Here is a 21,683-nt window from a genome sequence, read left to right on the forward strand (position 1 = left end):
TATGGTTTTGTTCATTTCCATCACCTGTTTGGATGTGCTTTCCTGTTTTTCTTTAAGGACTTCTACCTGTTTGGTTGTGTTTTCCTGTTTTTCTTTAAGGATTTGTAACTCTTTAGCAGTGTTCTCCTGTGTTTCTTTAAGTGAGTTTTTAAAGTCCTTCTTGATGTCCTCTACCATCATCATGAAATATGCTTTTAAATCCAGTTCTAGGTTTATGAGTGTGTTCAGGTGCCCAGGACTGGGTGAGGTGGGAGTGCTGTGTTCTGATGATGGTGAGTGGTCTTGGTTTCTGTTAGTAAGATTCTTACATTTGCCTTTTGCCATCTGGTAATCTCTGCAGTTAGTTGTTATAGTTGTCTGTGGTTAGAGCTTGTTCCTCTCTTGATTCTTTTAGTCTCTTTCAGCAGACCTGGGAGCCTAGCTCTCTCCTGAGTTCCAGTGGTCTGAACACTCTCTCCAGGCAAGCTCTCCTCTTGCAGGGAAGGTGCTCAGATATCTGGTGTTAGGACCTGCCTCCTGGCAGAAGATGAAAGGTCTGAAACAGGGCCTGTCCCAGAAGCTGTTAGTTTCTGTAGTCCACACTCTCACCTGAGCAGACTAGTTGCGGAGGGATCTGGGAACCAAGATGGCTTCCCCAGGTGCTCCAGCAAAACCCTCCTGGCCGGAAAGAACATCTTTCCTCTGGCAGGGAAGGTGCCAGGATATCTGGAGCCCGAAATGGGGTCTGCCTCAGAAGCTGTCCTCTAGGGACCTTGAGGGTGTCCTCTGACTCCTCGCCCAGGTGACCTGGTGGAAGGGACTTGTAACCCTGGTCAGGCCAGGTTTTCTTCTTCTCTAATGCTGGTCCCGCGCAATTGGAATGGAACAGAAGATGTTCCATCACTGGTGGTCCTAAGATCGAGTTGAGAGTCCTCTAGGGACCTTGTGTGTGTGTGTGTCTGTGTGTGTGTGTGGGGGGGGGGGTTGTCCTCCAACTCCAGGCCCAAGGTGTTTCCCTAATGCTTCTCAGGTCCTGCATGATTGGAATGGAACAGAAGATGTGTTCCACTAACTGGTGGTCCTAAGATAGAGTGGAGAGTCCTCTAGGGACCTTGTGTGTGTGTGTGTGTGTGGGGGGGGTGTCCTCCAACTCCAGGCCCAAGGTGTTTCCCTAATGCTGTCTCAGGTCCTGCATGATTGGAATGGAACAGAAGTTGTGTTCCACTCATTGGTGGTCCTAAGATCACGTGGAGAATCCTCTAGGGACCTTGGGGGGGGGTGTCCGCCGACTGTGCCCAAGGTGACCCGGTGCTGATGCTGACCGGAAGGGAGGGGATGGATCAACAAAAATGTATTCTTATATGTTAGCATTTCTGGTGATCCAATATCATGATGTGTTTCTATAGGTAGAAACACAAAATTCTGAAGGTAATTATCATATTTCATGGTAAGTTTTATAGGAGTAACTCAAGTCAAATTTCATAAAATCACAATTATATCAATATCGGGCTTATTAAAATGGAACAGAAGCATAACCAAAATATCTTATTTACACATGGTAAATTATTTTTTTATCACTTATTAAATTATTTTAAGTAATTGATTATTAATGGATGAAGTCAAAATTTATTTTGTCACTGAAATAGTGATGATTGTACTTTCCTTTTTAAAAAAAAAAAAACTTCCCAAAGGTGTATTTGATATATTGAATGTAAGCAGTGTTTGATCGTATTTGATAATACAATTTGAAATATTCAACCAGGAATTAGGGGCTGATACAAATGTAGTGCACTAATATTCTTTGTGTTGGTCTCACAGATGATCTGTTGAGAAGAAGCTGTTTTTCTTCTGTTCAGATTATAAACACACACAAATACACACACACACACCACATACATGTCCACATGGATGTACAACAAAAATAAAACAAAACAACCATCAGGTAGAATACAACTTATCATTGCTATCTTCTATCTCTTAAAGATGTCTATTTTTTTACTGGATATTTTCTTTATTTACATTTCAAATGTTCCCCCCTTTCCCAGTTTCCCTCCCTCCCAGAAACACCCTATCACATCCTCCCTTCCCCTGCTTCTATGAAGCACCCACCCACTCCCACCACCCACCCACTTCCACCTCCCCGCCCTCAATTCCCCTACACTGGGACATCTATTGAGTCTTCATAGGACCAAGGGTCTCTCCTTCCTTTGATGCATGACAAAGCTATCCTCTGCTACGTATGCAGCTGGAGCTATGTGTATTCCTTTGTTGATGGCTTAGTTCTTGGGAGTTCTGGGGGGTCTGGTTTTTTGATATTTTTGTTCTTCCTGTGAGGTTACAAATCCCTTCAACTCCTTCAGTCCCTTCTCTAACTCCTCTATTAGGGACTCTGCACTCAGTCCAATGGTTGACTATTAACATCTGCCTCTGAATTTGTGAGGCTCTGGCAGGGGCTATCAGGAGAGAGTCATATCAGGCTCCTTTCAGGATGTACTTGGCATCCACAATAGAGTTTGCGTTTGGTAACTGTATATGGGATAAATCCCGTATTGCAAAGGTTCTATAAGGCAAAGGACACTATCAATAAGACAAAAAGGCAACCAAGAGATTAGAAAAAGATCTTTACCAATTCTATATCTGATAGAGGGCTAATATCCAACATGTACAAAGAACTCAAGAAGTTAAAAATGTCAGAATCAGAACAAAAATATACATTGGTGGAAATATGCCACATTAACTACATAAAATGCTTTTCATTGTCTTTATAATTTAATATGTTTTCTTATCATGTATGTCTCTTTTTTTTAAAAAAAATGTGATCATATTACGTCAGACAAGGAAAATATCAAAGATTATTAGTATTCCAGTACTAACCAATACTAGAGTTTGAAAAGTTTATTAAAGAAAAAAAATTACACAGATGAGATCTTTTTAAAAATACTTTAAACAGAATTTCATTACACAAAGGTTGTCACATAATTGGATACTTCTCTACTTTGTACACAATCATTCCCACCCTCCACAGAGGGATGCTTCTGAACTCTCATGTCATGACAAAATGCTACAGTCAGTAGAGATGCATCAGTGATTTAAATTGAAAGAAAGACACTGGCATATGGCTCTTGTACCCAGCATCAGGAATTACAAAGCATTTTTTTCAAAAATAAAAAAAATTAAATTATCTATAGGCATGGAAAATGACAGCAGTAAACCATTATATATTGTCAAAAGAAACCAGTAACTGATGGTTACAGTGACTAGCCAGCCTTCTCTTCAGTCATTTTATTCAGGTGACTTCTCTGAAGTTATTGGTGATGAACCTGCCTTGAGCTTCCTGTCACAGTTCACTGATAACAGCAAAGCACAGATGAGATCTTTATGGCCACTAATAAAAAATTTCAGCATGTGAGTCTTCAGATTGATTCAAATGTCAAATGAAAATTTGTTACAAAGAACACACAATTGCTTATTATGTGATGAAAAGATTTATTTTGCATTTATTCATGTAATTTAAGACTGAGGATAGTATGTAGTATTTTCAAAAGATATTTGAGAAGTTAGTCAACAAAAATGTTTGGAAAACACACAGACAGTTTTAAAGATAAAAATTGTGTGACTACAATAGAATAGTACTAAAATTTTATTTTTATCTGCTAAAAAATATAATTGCTTCTGTCAAAAATGAAGAAGAAAGTTTTATCTTAATTTCACATCTTAGTAATATAGTTTTCCATGATGCTATTTAGCATTTAATGTATTGTAAAGAATATGCAGTTAATAGCTGTCTCTTGTGAGACTATGCCAGGGCCTAGCAAACACATAAGTGGATGCTCACAGTCAGCTATTGGATGGATCACAGGGCCCCCAATGGAGGAGCTAGAGAAAGTATCCAAGGAGCTAAAGGGATCTGCAACCCTATAGGTGGAACAACATTATGAACTAACCAGTACCCCAGAGCTCTTGATTCTAGCTGCATATGTATTAAAAGATGGCCTAGTTGGCAATCACTGGAAAGAGAGGCCCATTGGACATGCAAACTTTATATGCCCCAGTACAGGGGAACGCCAGGGCCAAAAAGTGGGAGTAGGTGGGTAAGGGAGTGGGGGGAAGAGGGTATGGGGGACTTTTGGGATAGCATTGGAAATGTAATTGAGGAAAATACCTAATAAAAATATTTTTAAAAAAAGAATATGCAGTTAAACTATAAAACACCCAAAAGTCAACATCTACTATGTTTATATAGATAATTAGCTTCGTATTTTCTGGTAGAGATATACATTGTTTGTGGATGTGGTAGAGAAAGATATGATAGATGATAGATAGAGGCTTGCAGCAATCTAGGAAGTAACTTAAATACTGAGAATATACAACTCTTAACAAGAAGAGTGAAACTTGTCACACTATAGCTTTCTGAATTCTTAGCCCAACTTCGCAAGCTCTGTAGGAACACTAAAACAGGAGCAGTCAATCTCAAGGTGCAGAATGGAGTTTCAACCTTCAGTGCCTCCTTCTCAGAAAGCAGTTGTTATTTTCACATTTCCCTGGAAAAATAGACTGCCATAGAGCCTTCTATTTAATGCAACTTGTAACTCACCACTGCAAAAAGCTTTTCTCCTGGAGACATTTAATAAAAGTATTTATAGATACCTTGCTTAGTACCTGAGGCACTGTATAACAGTGAGAAAAAAATAATACCTTCATATTAATTCTTAGAAGGAGAATCAATGGATTTGCATGTTCACACCAGGGGTTGAGAAAAATTCATATGCTTCTAGACATCTAAGGGGTTACATGTATGATACAGGGTGTGTGTATACCATGTGGTGTGGCTGAATTGTGTCATTTAAAAACTCATATTGATATCATAAACCTAGTACCACAAAACATGACTTTAACTGAAAATGGATGAATTAGGGTAAAATGAAATCACACTGGAAGTCACTCATACAATGATGATTATCTTTAAGAGGTCAAACACAATAGGCCCTGTAGATAGAGAGATCCTACGATATTTAAGTTGAATAGGGAGGCTATTTAGAACACCAACACTTGTGGTCCCTTGAGTTTACACTTATTTAATTAGCTTTCTATGGCTGTCATAAAGTGCCATGACCAAAAGCTGCTTAGAGAAAAAAAGATTGATTTTGAGCTATGGCTGTCTATCATTCTATCATTCAGGAAATTCAGGCCAGGACCTCAAGGCAGGAAAAAGAAGGCAGGAACTAGTTAGTGCAACGGCCATGAAGGAATATTGTTTACTGGCTGGTTCTCAGTGGCTTTCCCATTCAAAAAGAAAACATACCCACACATTTGCCTACAGGCCAGTCTTATGGAGGTATTTTCTCAACTAAGATTTGTTCTTCCCAGATGTCTAATTTTATGCAAGTAAAATGCCATCATCAACAGCAACCAAACAACCAACACAAACTCCTAGTCTTGAGAAAAGTAGGAAAATTAATTAACTGCCATGTCAGTAGTACCTGGCTATGGTATCGATACCAGCATATATGCTCCAGCCTGTGTGTGCTCAGAAGAGACCTAAGAAGGCCTCCACAACTCTATCCGGCTCATGTAACTATCCTCTAATGATATGTGGAGAACTAATCTAAGAATTTATAAACACCCCTTTCATTTCAAACAAGAAGATTGCCCTATGATGAAAAGTGATTAATATAGATAACTCAAATTTGTAAAACTCATCCTTCCAAGATACAGTAGCAAACTCTGGGGGATGGAGAGTGACTATTTCCAAAATTTTCACATTGTCCTATTTTACATGACAAGTTTTCATTACCAGCTGTAAGTTAGTGAAAAAGTGAAGCCATGGGAAACAGTTAAACCTTTAAATTAGTTATTTAAGACACATTTAAAAAAGAAGTTGTATTCCAAGAAAGAAGAAATTGTATCTCAGGAACTAAAAGGAAGTATCAAAAAAAATAGAAAACAGTATCAAAGATAGTAATTTTAAAAGAAAAGAAGGAGCAATTCTAGGGTAGAAGGGTAGAACAATTAAACAATGTACTGGAACCCATTTTCTCTGGAGATTACAGAGAATGGCTGCAAAGGACATGAAGATCCCATTCTCTGTTCTGAAAGACAGTTGTGAAGTCAGTGCACAAGGCTCAGAAACAAAATGCTGCTCACACTTTCCTCAGCTCTTGTAGCTTCTAGCTGTTGTCTACAGAACTTAGTGGTTGTACTGCATTCTAATACCGCCCTCTAATTTACAGAACCTTTACTTCATTATCTCCTCTAACCACAGTGTCATATGAGGGATTTCAGGTCAATCATTAATTTTTGAAGTTCCTTCCCCCTTTTTATTGATGTTTGTAGAACATGATTTTAATATGTTCAACTGTTAATATCCAACAAACAGAATAATTATTTTAAGATACACTTCATTGTTATGTCTCTCTTTTTGTTACTGATTTTATTAATTTGGATACTGTCTCCTTGCCCTCTGGTTAGTCTGGCTAAGGATTTATCTATCTTGCTGATTTTATCAAAGAATCAACTCCTGGATTTGTTTTTTTTTTTTTTTTTCTCTGTAGTTCTTTTTGTTTCTATTAGGTTGATTTCAGCCCTGAGTTTGATTATTTCCTGCCATCTACTCCTCTTGGGTGTATTTGCTTCTTTTTGTTCTAGGGCATTCAGGTGTGCTATCAAGCTGCTAGTGTAACCTCACTCCAATTTCTTTCTGGAGGCACTTAGAGCTATGAGTTTTCCTCTTAGGACTTCTTTCATTGTGTCCGTAACTTAGGGTATGTTGTGGCTTCATTTTCATTAAACTCTAAAAAGTTTTAAATTTCTTCCCTTATTTCTTCCTTGACCATGTTATCATTGAGTAGAGTGTTGTTCAGCTTCCACATGTATATGGAATTTCTATTGTTTATGTTGTTATTGAAGACCAGCCTTAGTCCATTGTGATCTGATAGGATGCATGGGAATATTTCAATCTTCTTGTATCTGTTGAGGCCTATTTTGTGACCGATTATATGGTCAGTTTTTGAGAAGGTACCAAGAGGTGCTGAGAGGAAGGTTTATTCTTTTTTTTCTTAGGATAAAATGTTCTGTAGATATCTGTTAAATCAATTTGTTTCATAACTTCTGTTAGTTTCACTGAGTCTCTGTCTAGTTTCTGTTTCCAGGATCTGTCCATTGCTGAAGGTGGGGTGTTGACGTTTCCCACTATTATTGAGTACTGTGCAATGTGTGATTTGAGATTTAGTAAAGTTTCTTTTATGAATGTGGGAGCCCTTGTGTTAGGAGCATAGATGTTCAGAAGAGAGAGTTGTTCTTGGTAGATTTTTCCTTTGATGAGTATGAATTGTCCTTCCTTATCCTTTTTGATGACTTTAGGTTGAAAGTCGATTTTATCCAAGATTAGAATGGCTACTCCAGCTTGTTTCTTGGGGCCATTTGCTTAGAGAATTGTTTTCCAGCCTTTTACTCTGAGGTAGTGTCTGTCTTTGATTATTGAGGCTCATTTCCTCATTTCCAGTATACAGCAAAATGCTGGGTCCTGTTTATGTATCCAGTTAAGCAATAGTCATTTTTCCTTCTTCTTCTTCTTCTTTTTTGTTTTTTGGTTAGAAGTGGAATTATATTTCTGTGGCTATTTTCTCGGGTTTGTTTAAATTAATGACTTCCTTGCTTTTTCTAGGATATAGTTTCTCTCCTCATGTTGGTGTTTTCCATTTATTATTCTTTGTAGGATTGGATTTATCGAAAGATATGCAAATTTGGTTTGGTCACGGAATATCTTTTTTTCTATGTCTATGGCAATTGAGAGTTTGCTGGGTATAGTAACCTGGGTTGGCATTTGTGTTCTCTTAGGATTTGTATGACATCTGCCCACGATCTTCTAGCTTTCATAGTCTCTGGTGAGAAGTCTGGTGTAATTTTGATAGGTCTGCCTGAATATGTTACTGGGCATTTTCCCTTATTGCTTTTTACATTCTTTTTTTCATTGGTGCATTTGGTGCTTTGATTACTATGTGGCAGGAAGAATTTCTTTTCTGTTCCGGTCTATTTGGAGTTCAGTAGGCTTCTTCTATGTTCATGGGCATCTCTTTCTTTAGGTTAGGGAAGTTTTCTTCTATAATTTTGTTGAAGATATTTACTGGCCCTTTAAGTTGGGAATCTTCACTCTCTTCTATACCTACTATCCTTAGGTTTGGTCTTCTCATTGTTTTCTGGATTTCCTGGATGTTTTGGGGCTAGTGCATTTTGCATTTTCTCTGACTGTTTTGTCAATATTTTCTGTGGGATATTCTGCCCCTCAGATTCTCTCTTCTATCTCTTGTACTCTGTTGGTGATGCTCGCATCTATGACTGCTGATCTCTTTCCCAGGTTTTCTATCTCCAGGGTTGTCTCCTTTTGTGCTTTCCTTATTGTTTCTATTTCCATTTTTAGATCTTGGATTTTTTTTTTCAATTCCATCACCTGTTTGGTTGTCTTTTCCTATAATTCCTAAAGTGATTTTTGTGTTTCCTCTTTAAGAGCTTCTACCTGTTCACCTGTATTCTCCTGTATTTCTTTAAGGGAGTTATTTATGTCCTTGAAGTCCTCTATCACATCATGAGAAGTGATTTTAGATCTGAGTCTTGCTTTTCCGGTGTGATGGTGTATTCAGGACTTGTTATGGTGGGAGAAATGGGTTCTGACTATGCCAAGTAACCTTGGTTTCTGTTGCTTATGTTCTTACACTTACCTCCCACCATCTGAATATCTTTAGTGCTACCTGTTCTCGCTATATCTGACTGAAGCCTGCCTTTCCTGTAATCCTGGTTGTGTCAGAACTCCTCATAATCCAGCTGTCTCTGAAATCCTGTGATACTGTGATCCTAAGAAGCTGTCGTTCTGGGCATATTAGAGCTCCTGGGATTGGAGCTTCTTCTGGGTGTTGTGCTCCCAAGGTCTGCTCAGGGCACTGCCTCAGACTGGAAGGAACCTGTGCCACTGGTCAGGTGGAGTTCCTGGGTGACTGGGTCCATCTGGTCCCCTTTACTCCTGGTGTTGAGGCAGATAGATGTTTTGTTCTCCTTACCTCTGATCCTTTCATCCTGGGTATGTTAAATCACCTAGAAGTGGATCTTCCTCTGGGTGTTATGGATCAGGCTGTGGAGTTCACTACCAAGGTCTGCTCAGGGCACTAGCTAGACAGGAAGGAACCCCTGCCACTGGCCAGGTGGAGTTCCTGCATGCCTGAGTCCCATTGGTCCAAGTTACTTCTGGTCTCCCCCTTTTTATTAAAAATAGATCTTTATGTCTTTTTTAATTATAGAGACAGAACAGTATCACTGACTTATCCAGGTAAACTAGTAGATAGGAGCATGTTGAAGTTTATGTTCTTATATCTAAATGGAGGGATTTTGTCAAAAATAAATAGACATCAAGGGAAAGGCTGTGATAGAGCAGTGGGAAGCCATGAGCTTTCCAGCACTGCATTTCTATTTGGTGTTCTTAAGCTTCAAATATGAGCAAATGTTGAGAACAGTCAAACCTGGTTGTAATGGTTTGTATATTCTTGGACCAGGGAGTGGCCCCATTTGGAGATGTGGCCTTGTTGGAATAGATCTGATCTGGTATGACACTGTGGGTGTGGGCATAAGATCCTCACAATAGTTCCCTGGAAGTCAGTCTTCTTCCACTAGTAGCCTTTGAATGAAGACGTAGAACTCAGCTCTGCCTGCGCCATGCCTGCCTGGATACTGCCATGCTCCCACCTTGATGATAATGGACTGAACCTCTGAACCTGTAAGCCAGCCCCAATTCAATGTTTTTATAAGACTTGCCTTGGTCATGGTGTCTGTTCACAGCAGTAAAACCTTAAGACACTGATGAAGAAAATCCTAGAATCACTGAAGAGGAAGTTGCTTTCCTCTTTTTATCATTATGGATTTATTTTCAGGATAGAAAAATATACTTGCTTTCCTAAACAGGTAATGAGGTTGAGAAATGATAACTAGAGATAAGGATCATAAAATAATCTAGAGAGGTTAGAAAAGGAAAGGAAAGGCTTCTAATTGCAGAAATAAGAAGAGCAGAATGAAAGTCACTGGGTAAGACAGGGATTTAAGAGCATAGAACAAGGAAGGACCACTAGACAGGCAGTTATAGGAGCTGTTTGTAGTGATACAGTGTTTCTGTAGACACCAACTCCATGTCACAGCAAATGCATCTTAGAGTTCAACAGTGAATCTCTACCTGCATCTGTATGGTACATACATGGCAGTTGGGCTCTAAGGTTCTTCTTCACTACTTATTAGTGCTGGCAAGAGAAATATAAGATGTTTAATACTCTACTATGGCATGATCAGCTAATGATGAAAATTGTTCAAACTTTGGCAATATTCCAAATAGGTTGGCAGAGGTGAGAGAATAAAGGAATGTTAAATCCTGAGAAACAGCAACAACTTGAATATATGATGTCCAAACATTATGTATATTTAACAGACCAGCTTTACTTTCTCAAGGTTTTGAAGAATAAAGAATTATTTACACTCATCTACCCAACCCAACTTTGATAAATGAGAAGGCAACATTTCAATTATACTGTGAGTTTCCCAAGAAGTTCAGTTATGTGAAAAGGAAAGACTCTGAGTAAGACATGGTACCCATGTGTATTATCCAAGTACACAGGATGCTAAAGTAGGAAAATTCTAAGTTCATTGTCACCCAGGGAAGGAAGAGTCTGTAAATACAAATAAGTTAGTTTAACTAAATTGTAAATAAATAGAGGAAACATTCTAACTGAAGAACAAATATCATTATTTATATATTCCATAGACATTTTCTTACTGCTGAGGAAATTGCTCAAAACATAATGGAGGCTTTTGTCTAAATAAAAGCAATAAAAATTACCCATTACAGCTATATCCATATACATTTATGCCTCAAGCACTCAGGGTAGTTTCAGCAAAAATGACAATCTGACATCAATTCTAAGTAACACATTATGAAATCTTAAAAATTTGAAAATAAATTTTGTTCCCTTGTGTAAGACCACATACTGCCCAAGTGAAAGAATAGATGTAAAACTTTTATAAATAAGCATTGATCATCAATCCATAAATATATGCTTCATAATGTCTACTCTGGGGTATTTATGTTTCTTTTTGTGTCATTGCCAAAGGCATTCTTGCTTTGCATTTTCACTTTTGCAGGAAGCAGTGTTTGGCCTCTCTTTGTAAAGTGTCTCATTTTGTCTTCATTTGCAGTTTGGTGGCCACAAAGGAAACAAACAGTGCACGATCTCGAAGTGCTCCAATGTCACCTTCTGATTTTCTGGACAAACTAATGGGGAGGACATCGGGGTATGATGCAAGAATCAGACCCAACTTCAAAGGTAGCTCTTCTGCTTCTTACTTCCTCGGGAACAGTGCTCTGAAAGAAGATAAGTTTTACACTGATTCTACCTGACACCGCAAGACTTGTTTCCAGTGTTAAAAATGCTGTATTCATAAAAGTTGTGCCTGCAAAGGGAAAGTCCATTTTCATGTTTGAAGCTAATGTAATGTGCCCTCTGTGAACAAAGAGAACCATTTTTTCCTTAATAGTTATTTGTTGTTCAATTGGTTATGGTCTTCTGAGACAAGGCCTTGTTATGTACCCTTGACTAATCAAGTATTCTAGGCATTTAGCCAAAGCCAGCCAAAAATTTAGACAACTCTCTTGCCTTAGTTTCAGTAACATAGGATTACAGGTTTTCACCACCATGTCTGGGTTCTAAATTAAGCGATTGGTGTGTGTGTGTGTGTGTGTGTGTATGTGTGTGTGTGTGTACAAGAGACAGACACAGAGACACAGAGAGAGACAAAGAGAGACAGAGAAATTGAGAGAGTGCATTCATGTGTCTGTCTGTGTCTTTCTGTCTGACTGTCTATCTATCTATTTAATACCCATCCCCATCGGTTCTCACTGGAAAAAAGCTTAAGCTCCGGTAATCAAAGATTGAGTGCTCCATCCCCAACTATGGTTCTCAAGGCCAGGACTTTGCCTGTCGGTCCACAGTTGCTGTCCCACTGTAGCATACCTCTAGCCCCTTCCTTTTGTTTGTTTATTTGCATTTTTGCTTTCTCAGATAAAGTCCCATGTCTAAATAGAGAGGCTAGTCTTTAACTTCCTATTTCCCTGCCTCTCCTTCTGTAGGGATAGAATTACATGCTTGAGCCACAGTGCTTAGCTCTGTTCTATCATTTTAAATTCCCCTAGTAGGGCTTTGTACTGTGGGAAATTAATTATTCAATTACTGGAAATGTAGCTGAATATGTTAAAATGAATAAAAAAAATTAAAATGTTTTTCTACCTATGAAGTATTTTTCATAAGTTTCTTTAAAAGAAAGTAAAGATTAGTTTAACAGCATTGCTTCCTCTATTTCATATGGTGATAAATAAATTTATCTCTAAATGATCTCTATATAACTATACTATAAAATGAAAGATTAGAAAGCTTCCTGAATGCTCCAATCAATGTCATTTTGAATATTATTTACATAGTAAGGAAAGCATTTTCATAATAGGAATCTAATCTACTTTAATTCGGGGAGTAAAAAAAAAATAACGACTGGGTAGATGTTTTAGCAGTTAAAAGCACTGGCTGCTCTTCCAGAGAACCAGTGTTCAATTATCAGCACCTACAGAAACTCACAGATGTCCATTAAGCCAATGACAGAGGAGACAATGGTTTCTTTTCTTGGAGGGCACTACATTCATCTGGTGTTCAGACATAGGTTCAGGCAAATTCTCATTCACATAAAAAATTAAATTTAAGTGTCAAACAGACATTAAAATTATCAGATTACAAACAAAGTTAAATACAAATTTAAAACAATATTGTGCAACAAGAGACAGAGATGGGAATACATTTTATTGTGAATTTCTGAGTATGAATTTATCAAGTGAATTGCTTCAACATGAAATATGTTCCATCTTTTAAAATTTATATATTTATTCACTTTTCATCCCAATAGCACTCATCCTCTTCCCAGTTCCACCCTTACAAATCTCTCCCAGCATTACTGTCTTCCCTTCTCAGAGAAGGGGCCCCTTTAAAAGTAGATTTATCTTTGTAAACCAGTAACCCCCAGAGCTGTGTCTCTAGTTGCATATATAGCAGAGGATGGCCTAGTCGGTCATCAATGGGAGGAGAGGCCCTTGATATTGTGAAGATCATAAGCCCCAGTACAGGGGAAAGCCAGGGCCAGGAAGCAGGAGTGAGTGAGCAGGGTGGGGGAAGGGTATAGGAGGCTTTGGGGATAGCATTTGAAAAAAATAAAATATAAATAAAAAATAAAATAAAATAAAGTAGATTTATCTCCTGTGTTTTTTTTTAAAGCTTTCAACTATAATTTTTTTTAACCTAGTGGAGGGAAATGTGGAAGTGTAGCTGTGAGAATATCATACGGCTTATTGAGATAACATGTAGAAATGAACACAAGAAATTCTGACTCTTAAGATCAATCTTGCAACACTGAGAACTGGTATTGAATTTACAGTGAAACAAACACAGTTATGTCAGCAAAGCAGAACTCTACTCAGGAATTAGTGACTCCATATTCTGTATTTCAGAAGGATTACTTTATTTTCACTGAAAATCACAGAAACAAAATCTATTCTACTTTTAGATGTCTGTGTTTTCCTTGAAAACTTACAAACAGTCCAAAGACATATTTTAATAAAAATGCAGATGAATTATTAACCACACAATAGTATATCTGCTGCTTTTGCCAGGCCTTTAGACAGTTTAGTTCTGGTTTATTATTTCAGTGATTTATAAAGAAATATCAAATTATTTAAAAATGTGATAACTGCCTTTTATGTGAAGAGCATACATGGTAGATTCTTCTGTAAATAAGCTACATGCCAATAGCACTAGGCAGTTTTAAGCCAGTTACAGACATGGCTATGTTGACTTATTTGTTTATTTCTATACTCATGTTGAAGATGAGATTTGCTTCTTCTAGCATCATCAAAGAGGAGAGAGATTTTATTTTTTGAGGTTCATCAAAGTATCTCAAATTCCAAACATCTTTTTAAAATTAGATATGTGCAGCATCTTATTGATTAAAATATGATAAATTATAAAAATAATTTAATAATTAGTTTGTAGTTACTTTTCTTATTTTTCATTTGGATATAAATATAGTTGATATGTGTGTGTCTATACATATGCATACACACATATGTGTGTATGTATATATGATACATACATATACACATATGCATATATACACATATATGTATAAATATGATACGTATGTATTCATATATATGCATATACATGCATACACATATATGTATATCTTAACTAATGCTTAGGTTTCCATTAACGGGTCTATTACTATGCAGTTAAAGCTGGGCAAGAACTGACCAATACTATATAACCCAGACTAGTCTCAAACTCCAGGTAATAACCCCCACCTGCTTCAGCCTCCTAATTGCTGGGGTCACAAGTGTACAGTACCTGTGGCTGAAGTTTAGGTTTTATTTTGTATGTTTGTACATATCAGGAGGAAGACGTAAAGTAAATTCTTTTTTCTTTAAGTTTCAGGATGAGAATTAAATGGACATAGTTATTTAGCTCCAATTTGTCTGAAAACCTTTGGAGTAAAATTAATAGGCAGTTATTAGAGCAGTTTATGAATTAGAAAATATAGATTCTAAGAAGCACATAATTCCATCCTGCCTGTCCATTATTGGTCTCTTCTATTAACATAGTTAATTTATCATAGTCGATGGCCTAGAGCCCTTATTTTGCCCTAGAGCTGTTTTTTGCTGTTGAACAACTTTCACAGGCTATGAAACACAAAACAGCATGTTATAGTTGTACCATGTCTACATCATGCAGAATAGTTTCAGTGCCCCAAAAATTCTAGTCCCAATTTTTAAAATTACATAGGAAAAAATGTGTTTATTAATATTGCTTAGGTATCTATCCACCAAATTATTTATAAGAAGTAAAATGCAATTAAGATCAATTGAGTTGGTCTGCATGAGCATCATGCAGCTGCTTTTTCTCTTTCCTTTTCATTCCCTTTCATTGTTTTCATGTGTTTGGTTTGTGGGGAGTTTATTTGCTTGTTTGAGGGATATGTTTCGTGCTTTTCTATTCTGTCTCTTTAAAAGACAATTGGAAAGAAAATACTTTCCATGTTGGATCTTTGCTTGGTGTTGAATGGTGAGAGTTGAGTTTTGTCAAGTGTGTTTTGGATGTGAAGTGTTCCAGGTAGTCACCGGTGTTTGAGCACACATTCTTCAGATGGATGGATGTGAGGTTAACTTTCAAATCATAATATCTAGCTGGAGGAAGGTTTGCTTATATTGAACAAGCTTGACCTCAGCTCTCTGTTTCTCTATGGCAAAGTGAGGAAGCCGTACTTTTAAAGTTTCTGCCACCTGGACCAGGGTGGTCCCAGCCAAAATGCCTTCCTTGTCCTGTATCCCTAAAAGTTGTGAGCCAGATAAATCCTCCTTTCCTTACTTACATCATTTCTGTACTCTTCCACAGTGAAAATGAAAGTTTCTAATACACCAAGCTTGTCAACACCAGGAAAAGGGCTTTAGTTTTGAGGAATCCATGTCAACATAGTGTCCAAAGTTCCCTTAAGTCAACTAATAACAGCCCATGTTCCTTTCACAGGAAATGAAAAAGAAGGAAGTTTCTGTGGGTCTTTTTACTCCCCATTTTCACGTGCATTCACATAATAAATTGCTTTATGTCATCTGTCATCCATCTTTAACGGCCTTTAACATTTTATGCCATTAAACTCCTTATGAACTTCCTTCCATTTTGTTTGCTACATTAATTAATTCTCTTTTTTATTGGGCAATATCATCTTCTCTAGACAGAATGAAAACCTGCAAGTCTTTTTTATTGAATTAAAAATTTGGATCATCTGAAACTCAAAGCAATTTCATAGAATAACTGAATTACAAATAAAAGTTTAATCACTCTAAGAACACTGTATTTAATGAAAATATTGTAGCAGTCACTCTTGGAATTTACTTCTTCTCACTGTTACTAATCTTGATTCCTTATGTTGTCTCTCATGACATTTAAAGATGAAATCTTAACTATTCACCAATATTTATTTTATATTTGTTGTTCTATCACTCTGGCTCTAAAGTTCCCTTGTTTAAAAGATAGAAATAACATTATTTATTTCCATAGTACCATTGAGATTTCTACTTCCAATATTTCTCCCTATTACTACCTTTCTTCATATATTGCAAATCAATTAACACTATTAGCATCTCATCTGACAGCAGGAATGTGACTCCCATTACCTGCCAAGTAATTATTTATTTGATAAAATATAATGTAATTTTTGGTGCTGCAGTGTTTTCTTTGTTTCCCCACTCTGATTGCACTCTGAAATCCTCTTTACTTTTATCATCCTAAAAAAAAATCCATTCAAATTCCATCTCTACATGCTAGGGATCCATGATGACATATACCCGATCCTTTTCCAGGTCTTAAGTGCTTCACTACTTCTTTCATTACAATAACACATTCCTCACTTCATCTCTATCTAACATGCTGTGTCTTGCAGACATTGTTTAGAGAACTCCCTCTTTTCTGCAGTGCTTTATCAAAACTCCCAGCTGTCCTTAGAGAAACAGGTCCCAGAGAAACCTACCCGTCTTACAATGCCTATCTGGAAAAAGGTAGAACTGCATTTCTGTGAGGCAATAAAATAAATGGGGTTCTACTTTTATTTCATAAGTCAGAAATTATAAATCTTTATATATAGTCCGTAAGAAAATTTTGCTCATTAAATAACAAGACATACACTAAGTGACATATATGTGCTTTTAACTAAAATAAAAACACATCTCTAAGTTGGATTTTTTTTTTAATCTTCAATTACACTCTGTCTTTAAGAAGGGAAACCTTTGGTACACAAGTCTGTTAAAAATTCCTTAGAGTCATTCTTATGAACATTTGAGCTGTTTAATTGTTTGTTCTACATTGGCCTAATGAGCACTTTCTCCAGTGTGATTAAAAATAACATCATCACCAAGTCTCTGCACTACACTTTGATATTCTGCTTTCATTTCATCTCTAAACTTAAAAGCCATGTTCTATGTCTTTAAAGGACATTTAAAAGAAAAATTGCCGCTGAAAACATCTGCAACTACTGTCATTTGCTTTTCAGGCCAAGGATGTCGACTGTAATGAACAATTTAGAAGCACAGTTTGCCATATGGATGCTGTAGCAGTTATTTGCTCTGTTGCTAAACATAGGGTGTATTGGATAGATATAACAGCTTTTGCATTGGCACAGAGAGTAACAGATTGGCCAAGGACTGCTAAGCAGGTGCTGTCTGTGATAGCAAGTAGATTTACAATCTTCTCAGTGCTTCATACTCCATAAAAGTTTTCAATAGATATAGCAATGCTTTAGATAAAAAGGGATGTTCCAAAATTGCTGGCTTATCTTAGCTGGACCAGCCTTCTGGGTAGAACACAGTTTCTTTAAAACATGATGGTTCTGTATGCATCTTATTCTTTGAATCTGTCTCCATGCACACTGTCCACAGTCAGGTCCATTCTGTATGACATTCATATTATTGAAAAAAAATTCTTCTACATCCAATCCTCCAAAACTTTTATCCATCAGTAAAATTAGGGAATTCACAACAGGGAAAGGATACCTCCTTGTTGTAGTTATTGATGGTTGCTGTACTAAAACACCAAGAACTAAAACAAATTGTAAAGGAAAGAACTCATTGGCATACAAGCCACATTCCAAAATAAAGTGAAGCAAAGGTAGGAATATGGATACAGGAACAGGAGCAGAAACTGTGCAGGAATGATGCTTACTGGCTTGCTCAGTTCGTTGATTTTATATAACACAGGGTAGCCAGAGGTGACAACATCTAAAATTGGCCCTCAATATCAGTCATTATTCAAGAAATTGTCCCACAGGCTTACCATGGCAGGTCTGATAGATGCACTTTCTCAATTGATGTTTCCTCTTCCAAGGTACCTCTAAAGGTACCGCTTGTGTCAAAATGAAAAACTTTAATCAGGACACACTTACAGTCACATGATCAAGAGCCTGTAAAGATCTCAAAATTATCATGAAGTACAAACTTTGATATCATGTGAGACTCCATGATCTAAAACATTGACCTCTATCACCAAATTGATGCTTATTGTAATATTTCAAAATGTCATACAGATCAATCTTATTTACATATGAGCATGTCTTTTGAATGAGTATATGCTGTACTTTTGAAAAATTCAATTAGGGTTTGATTTTTTTTTCTTCTGCAGGAAGATTGCACAAACCAGTAAAATTCCCAGCTGAATATCAAACCAGAGTAGAAAGTTAAGATCTGCAACCTCTGGGAGTTACTTTATTTTCAGATTAAATTTTTAAAAACATATTTCGTTTATTTATATTCGAGGTACTGCCCCTTCCTTCCCCCCACTCACAGTTTCTCTTCCCATTCCTTCTCTGAGACAGTGCCACCCCACCCCCAGAGTTCAATTTAAAACTTAAAACAAGATCAACTGTTTACTTCTACAAAGAGCTTTTTGCCTCCTGTTGGAGACATATTACAGTGGCAGGGGATGCCATTGGTAGAACTATAACTGGCTACATTTCCTTTTATCTTTATTATTCTGTAGAACCTTGTTAGTTTCCTTGTGAAATTCTTTGTCCCTTATATTCAAACATGTGCTCAACATGGAATGGAATTATCATATCTTATGGAAAAAAATACATTTCTGTGGTTTCTCTTCCTAATATGGTATGTAACAAAACCCTTTTTGAAGCTTGGTGGAATAAATATCGACCCTGAAGCATTTTTTCTCAAGAAAATTCATTAGAAAAGATATTACTAAATTTTTTTCTCTGCTAATATTCATTCTTTTGTGGATTTAAATCATATGTAAAAAATGGTATTAGAAACAATTAGGGGGCCCCTATGGGAAAGTAAGAGGAAGGATTGAAGGAACTGAAGTGGATAGCAAGTCCATAGGAAGACCAACAGTAGCAACTACCTGGATCCCTGAGAGCTTCCAGAGACTGAGCCACCAAACAAAAGAACATACAGGGGCTGATCTGAGGTCCCTGGCACTTACATAAGAGAGAACTGACTGGTCTGACCTCAGTGGGAAGGATACACCTCATTCTGTAGAGACTTGATGCCCTAGGATGGGGTAATATTAAGGGGGAACCCTCTCAGAGGTGAAGCGGAGGGGAGATGGAAAAGAACTCTTTGAAGATGGACTGGGAGGTAGCAACATTTTTGTTATAATTAACTCATTAATTAAATTAATTAATTAATTTAAAAGGGAAACAATTAGAGAATACTCTAGCTTTTACACAATGCACAGTGCAAATCAAAGTCTTACAACAACGGCTCTTTCTGATAAAGTCAAGACAGGCAAGTCATCGCTCTGTGTTTTATTTATCTCAGTTTTAACACGTGTCTGAGGCTGTTAGTTGTTAGTTCTGTTAGAGCTTCCTGGGCAGTCTTCCCCAACATGCAGGCATTTCCATCTGCACTTATTTTAAAGTGAACACAAACAATACTAGTGAATTAATGGTTTTCCTTTCTTTAAAGGAAAATTGAGAAAGTCTAATTTAATTAATCTGAAAGTAAAGACTCTTGGGACTTGTAGAGTTGTAATTGGCAAGAGAAAAGAGTAGTGTTTGACTGTTAAGTAGAATCATGAGCTAATAGCCTAAGAATATGAAGCGTTTCACCCTGGGTGTATTTTCAGAATCTACTACTTTAGACTTACATGGACTGAGGGGGGAAAAAAAAACAAGCATACCTCTACCACTTAAATGTGGCTTCACACTTAACTTTTCATGAATGGAAAGAAATGGTAGAACAAATTCTGTTATTTCTTACCACCAAAATCTTAGAGTATTCATTCACCTCAAGTTACCTAAATAAGATAATTTTTATAATTCTGATTTTTTTCTCTTTTTACTTTCATTTTTAATATTAAAATGTAATTAAGATATTTCCACATATCTCTTCCTGCAATTCTTCAACTTTATATTATCTTCATCCATTAGTTGTTATTACATTTATGTATGCATGTAAGTATACATATATTCTAGATATAACTTGTTTAATCATATAATATTAGTTATATGTATGTTTTCATGGCTGATGTTTAGCACTGGGCAACAATTTATTGTGTTCTAACTTGGGTATGACTACTTCTCCCAGTCCCAGCTTTACACAATCACTTATAGTCCTTTGTGTAGCATTGAGGTCTATCCATTTTGGGGGTTTCATTGGTGTGCCCTTATTCAGATCATGTTTGGTATCATGTTGGTGAGACCTTATGGGTTTAGCTTATCATATTACTAGGAAACAGAGTTGCACAACAAACTCCTCTGGCTTTTACAATCTTTTTATCTCCTCATCTGCATGATTCCTTAGCCTTAGGTAGGAGAGTTTTATAGATGTATCCTATCTGACTGGGCTCCAAAAATCAACATTTTAATCAATTTGGCTTTTATAAGTAAGTTTTTTAATGGTATGGGCATATGTTTTTTTTTTTTATACTCACACAGAAAATAAAGATTAAATCTTTTTCTTATCTATCCACCCATATCCCAAATATAATATTTTTTTAAAAAATCTTAATATCTGTACATAGTTAGAATTTCTTATTTATGTCATCTTCACTTTCTAACATTTTATAGCAATGTAAATATTCAAGAATGACTTTAATTCATCCATAAATATAAATATGGTATTACCATTGCTAGCTGACGCAACTTTAGAAAGGAAAATAGGTCATTTACAAAGATCACAAATTACTATTTTGTAATTTTCTACACTCATGCTGAAAAATAGAGGAATTATATCAAAACTTAGATTCAAAATATTATTTTTAGCTAACTTTTTCTAAGAGAACCTAAGCTGCATAGTAAGTATGAAAGTAATGTAAAAAATACATCTGTAGGTAAGGAAGCTTAAAAGATTTATAGCCTCATGTATCATTTCTAAAAAACTAACAAAAGACATCTACAATTAAAGTGAAGAAATGACCTTAGAGAAAAGAAATAGGCACCATGAAAGAGCATCTCACAAAAGAAGCTCATGGGAACACTTTCCAGTGCACTGTTGGGGTTTGCAGAATCTAAACAGGTTGGTTATTCTGCTCCAGAGAAAAATGTTCTAGATTGAGGGTCCAAGGAAAATCAAACTACTAGGGTATCTCTGAGTTGAACACTTGCATAGGTAATTTAGGTAATTCAGACCTTGCAGTCAATTAATGGTGAACTTGAGGAAAGCTATATGGAATACATAATACAATCATCAATCTCAGAAAATGGTTCTCTAAGAAATGATTTGAGATTATAAGTATTATATGGCTTAGTTTGTTTTCCATACTATGGATAAAAGTGTTTTCTCTCTGTTCTTTTATTGGATATTTTATTTATTTACATTTCACTTGTTATTTCTGTTCCCGGTTTCCCCCCTGGAAACCCCTATCCCACCCCACCTCTTCTATGAGGATGCTCCCCGACCCTCCCACCCTCTCCTGCATCCCTGACCTGGCATCCCCCAACACTGGGGCATCAAGCCTTCACAGGACCAAGGGCCTCTCCTGCCATTGATGCGAGACAAGGCCATCCTCTACTACATATGAGGCTGGAGCCATGGGTCGCTCCATGTGTACTCCTTGGTTGGTGGTTTAGACCTTGTGAGCTCT

The 21,683-nt window shown here is 36.8% G+C and overlaps 1 protein-coding gene across 3 annotated transcripts in view; it reads left to right on the forward strand.

Annotated features, from left to right (window-relative positions):
* The window catches only part of Glra3 (glycine receptor alpha 3), a 179,514-nt gene that overhangs the window by 43,015 nt on the left and 114,816 nt on the right, over positions 1-21,683 (forward strand). For all 3 annotated transcript variants that reach the window (XM_021169808.2, XM_029480241.1, XM_029480242.1), the window contains exon 2: positions 11,203-11,330. In XM_021169808.2, the coding sequence (XP_021025467.1) occupies positions 11,203-11,330 (128 nt within the window). The remainder of the gene's footprint in view (positions 1-11,202; positions 11,331-21,683) is intronic.

The sequence above is a fragment of the Mus caroli genome, chromosome 8 (assembly GCF_900094665.2).
Source record: "Mus caroli chromosome 8, CAROLI_EIJ_v1.1, whole genome shotgun sequence".
NCBI lineage: Eukaryota > Metazoa > Chordata > Mammalia > Rodentia > Muridae > Mus > Mus caroli.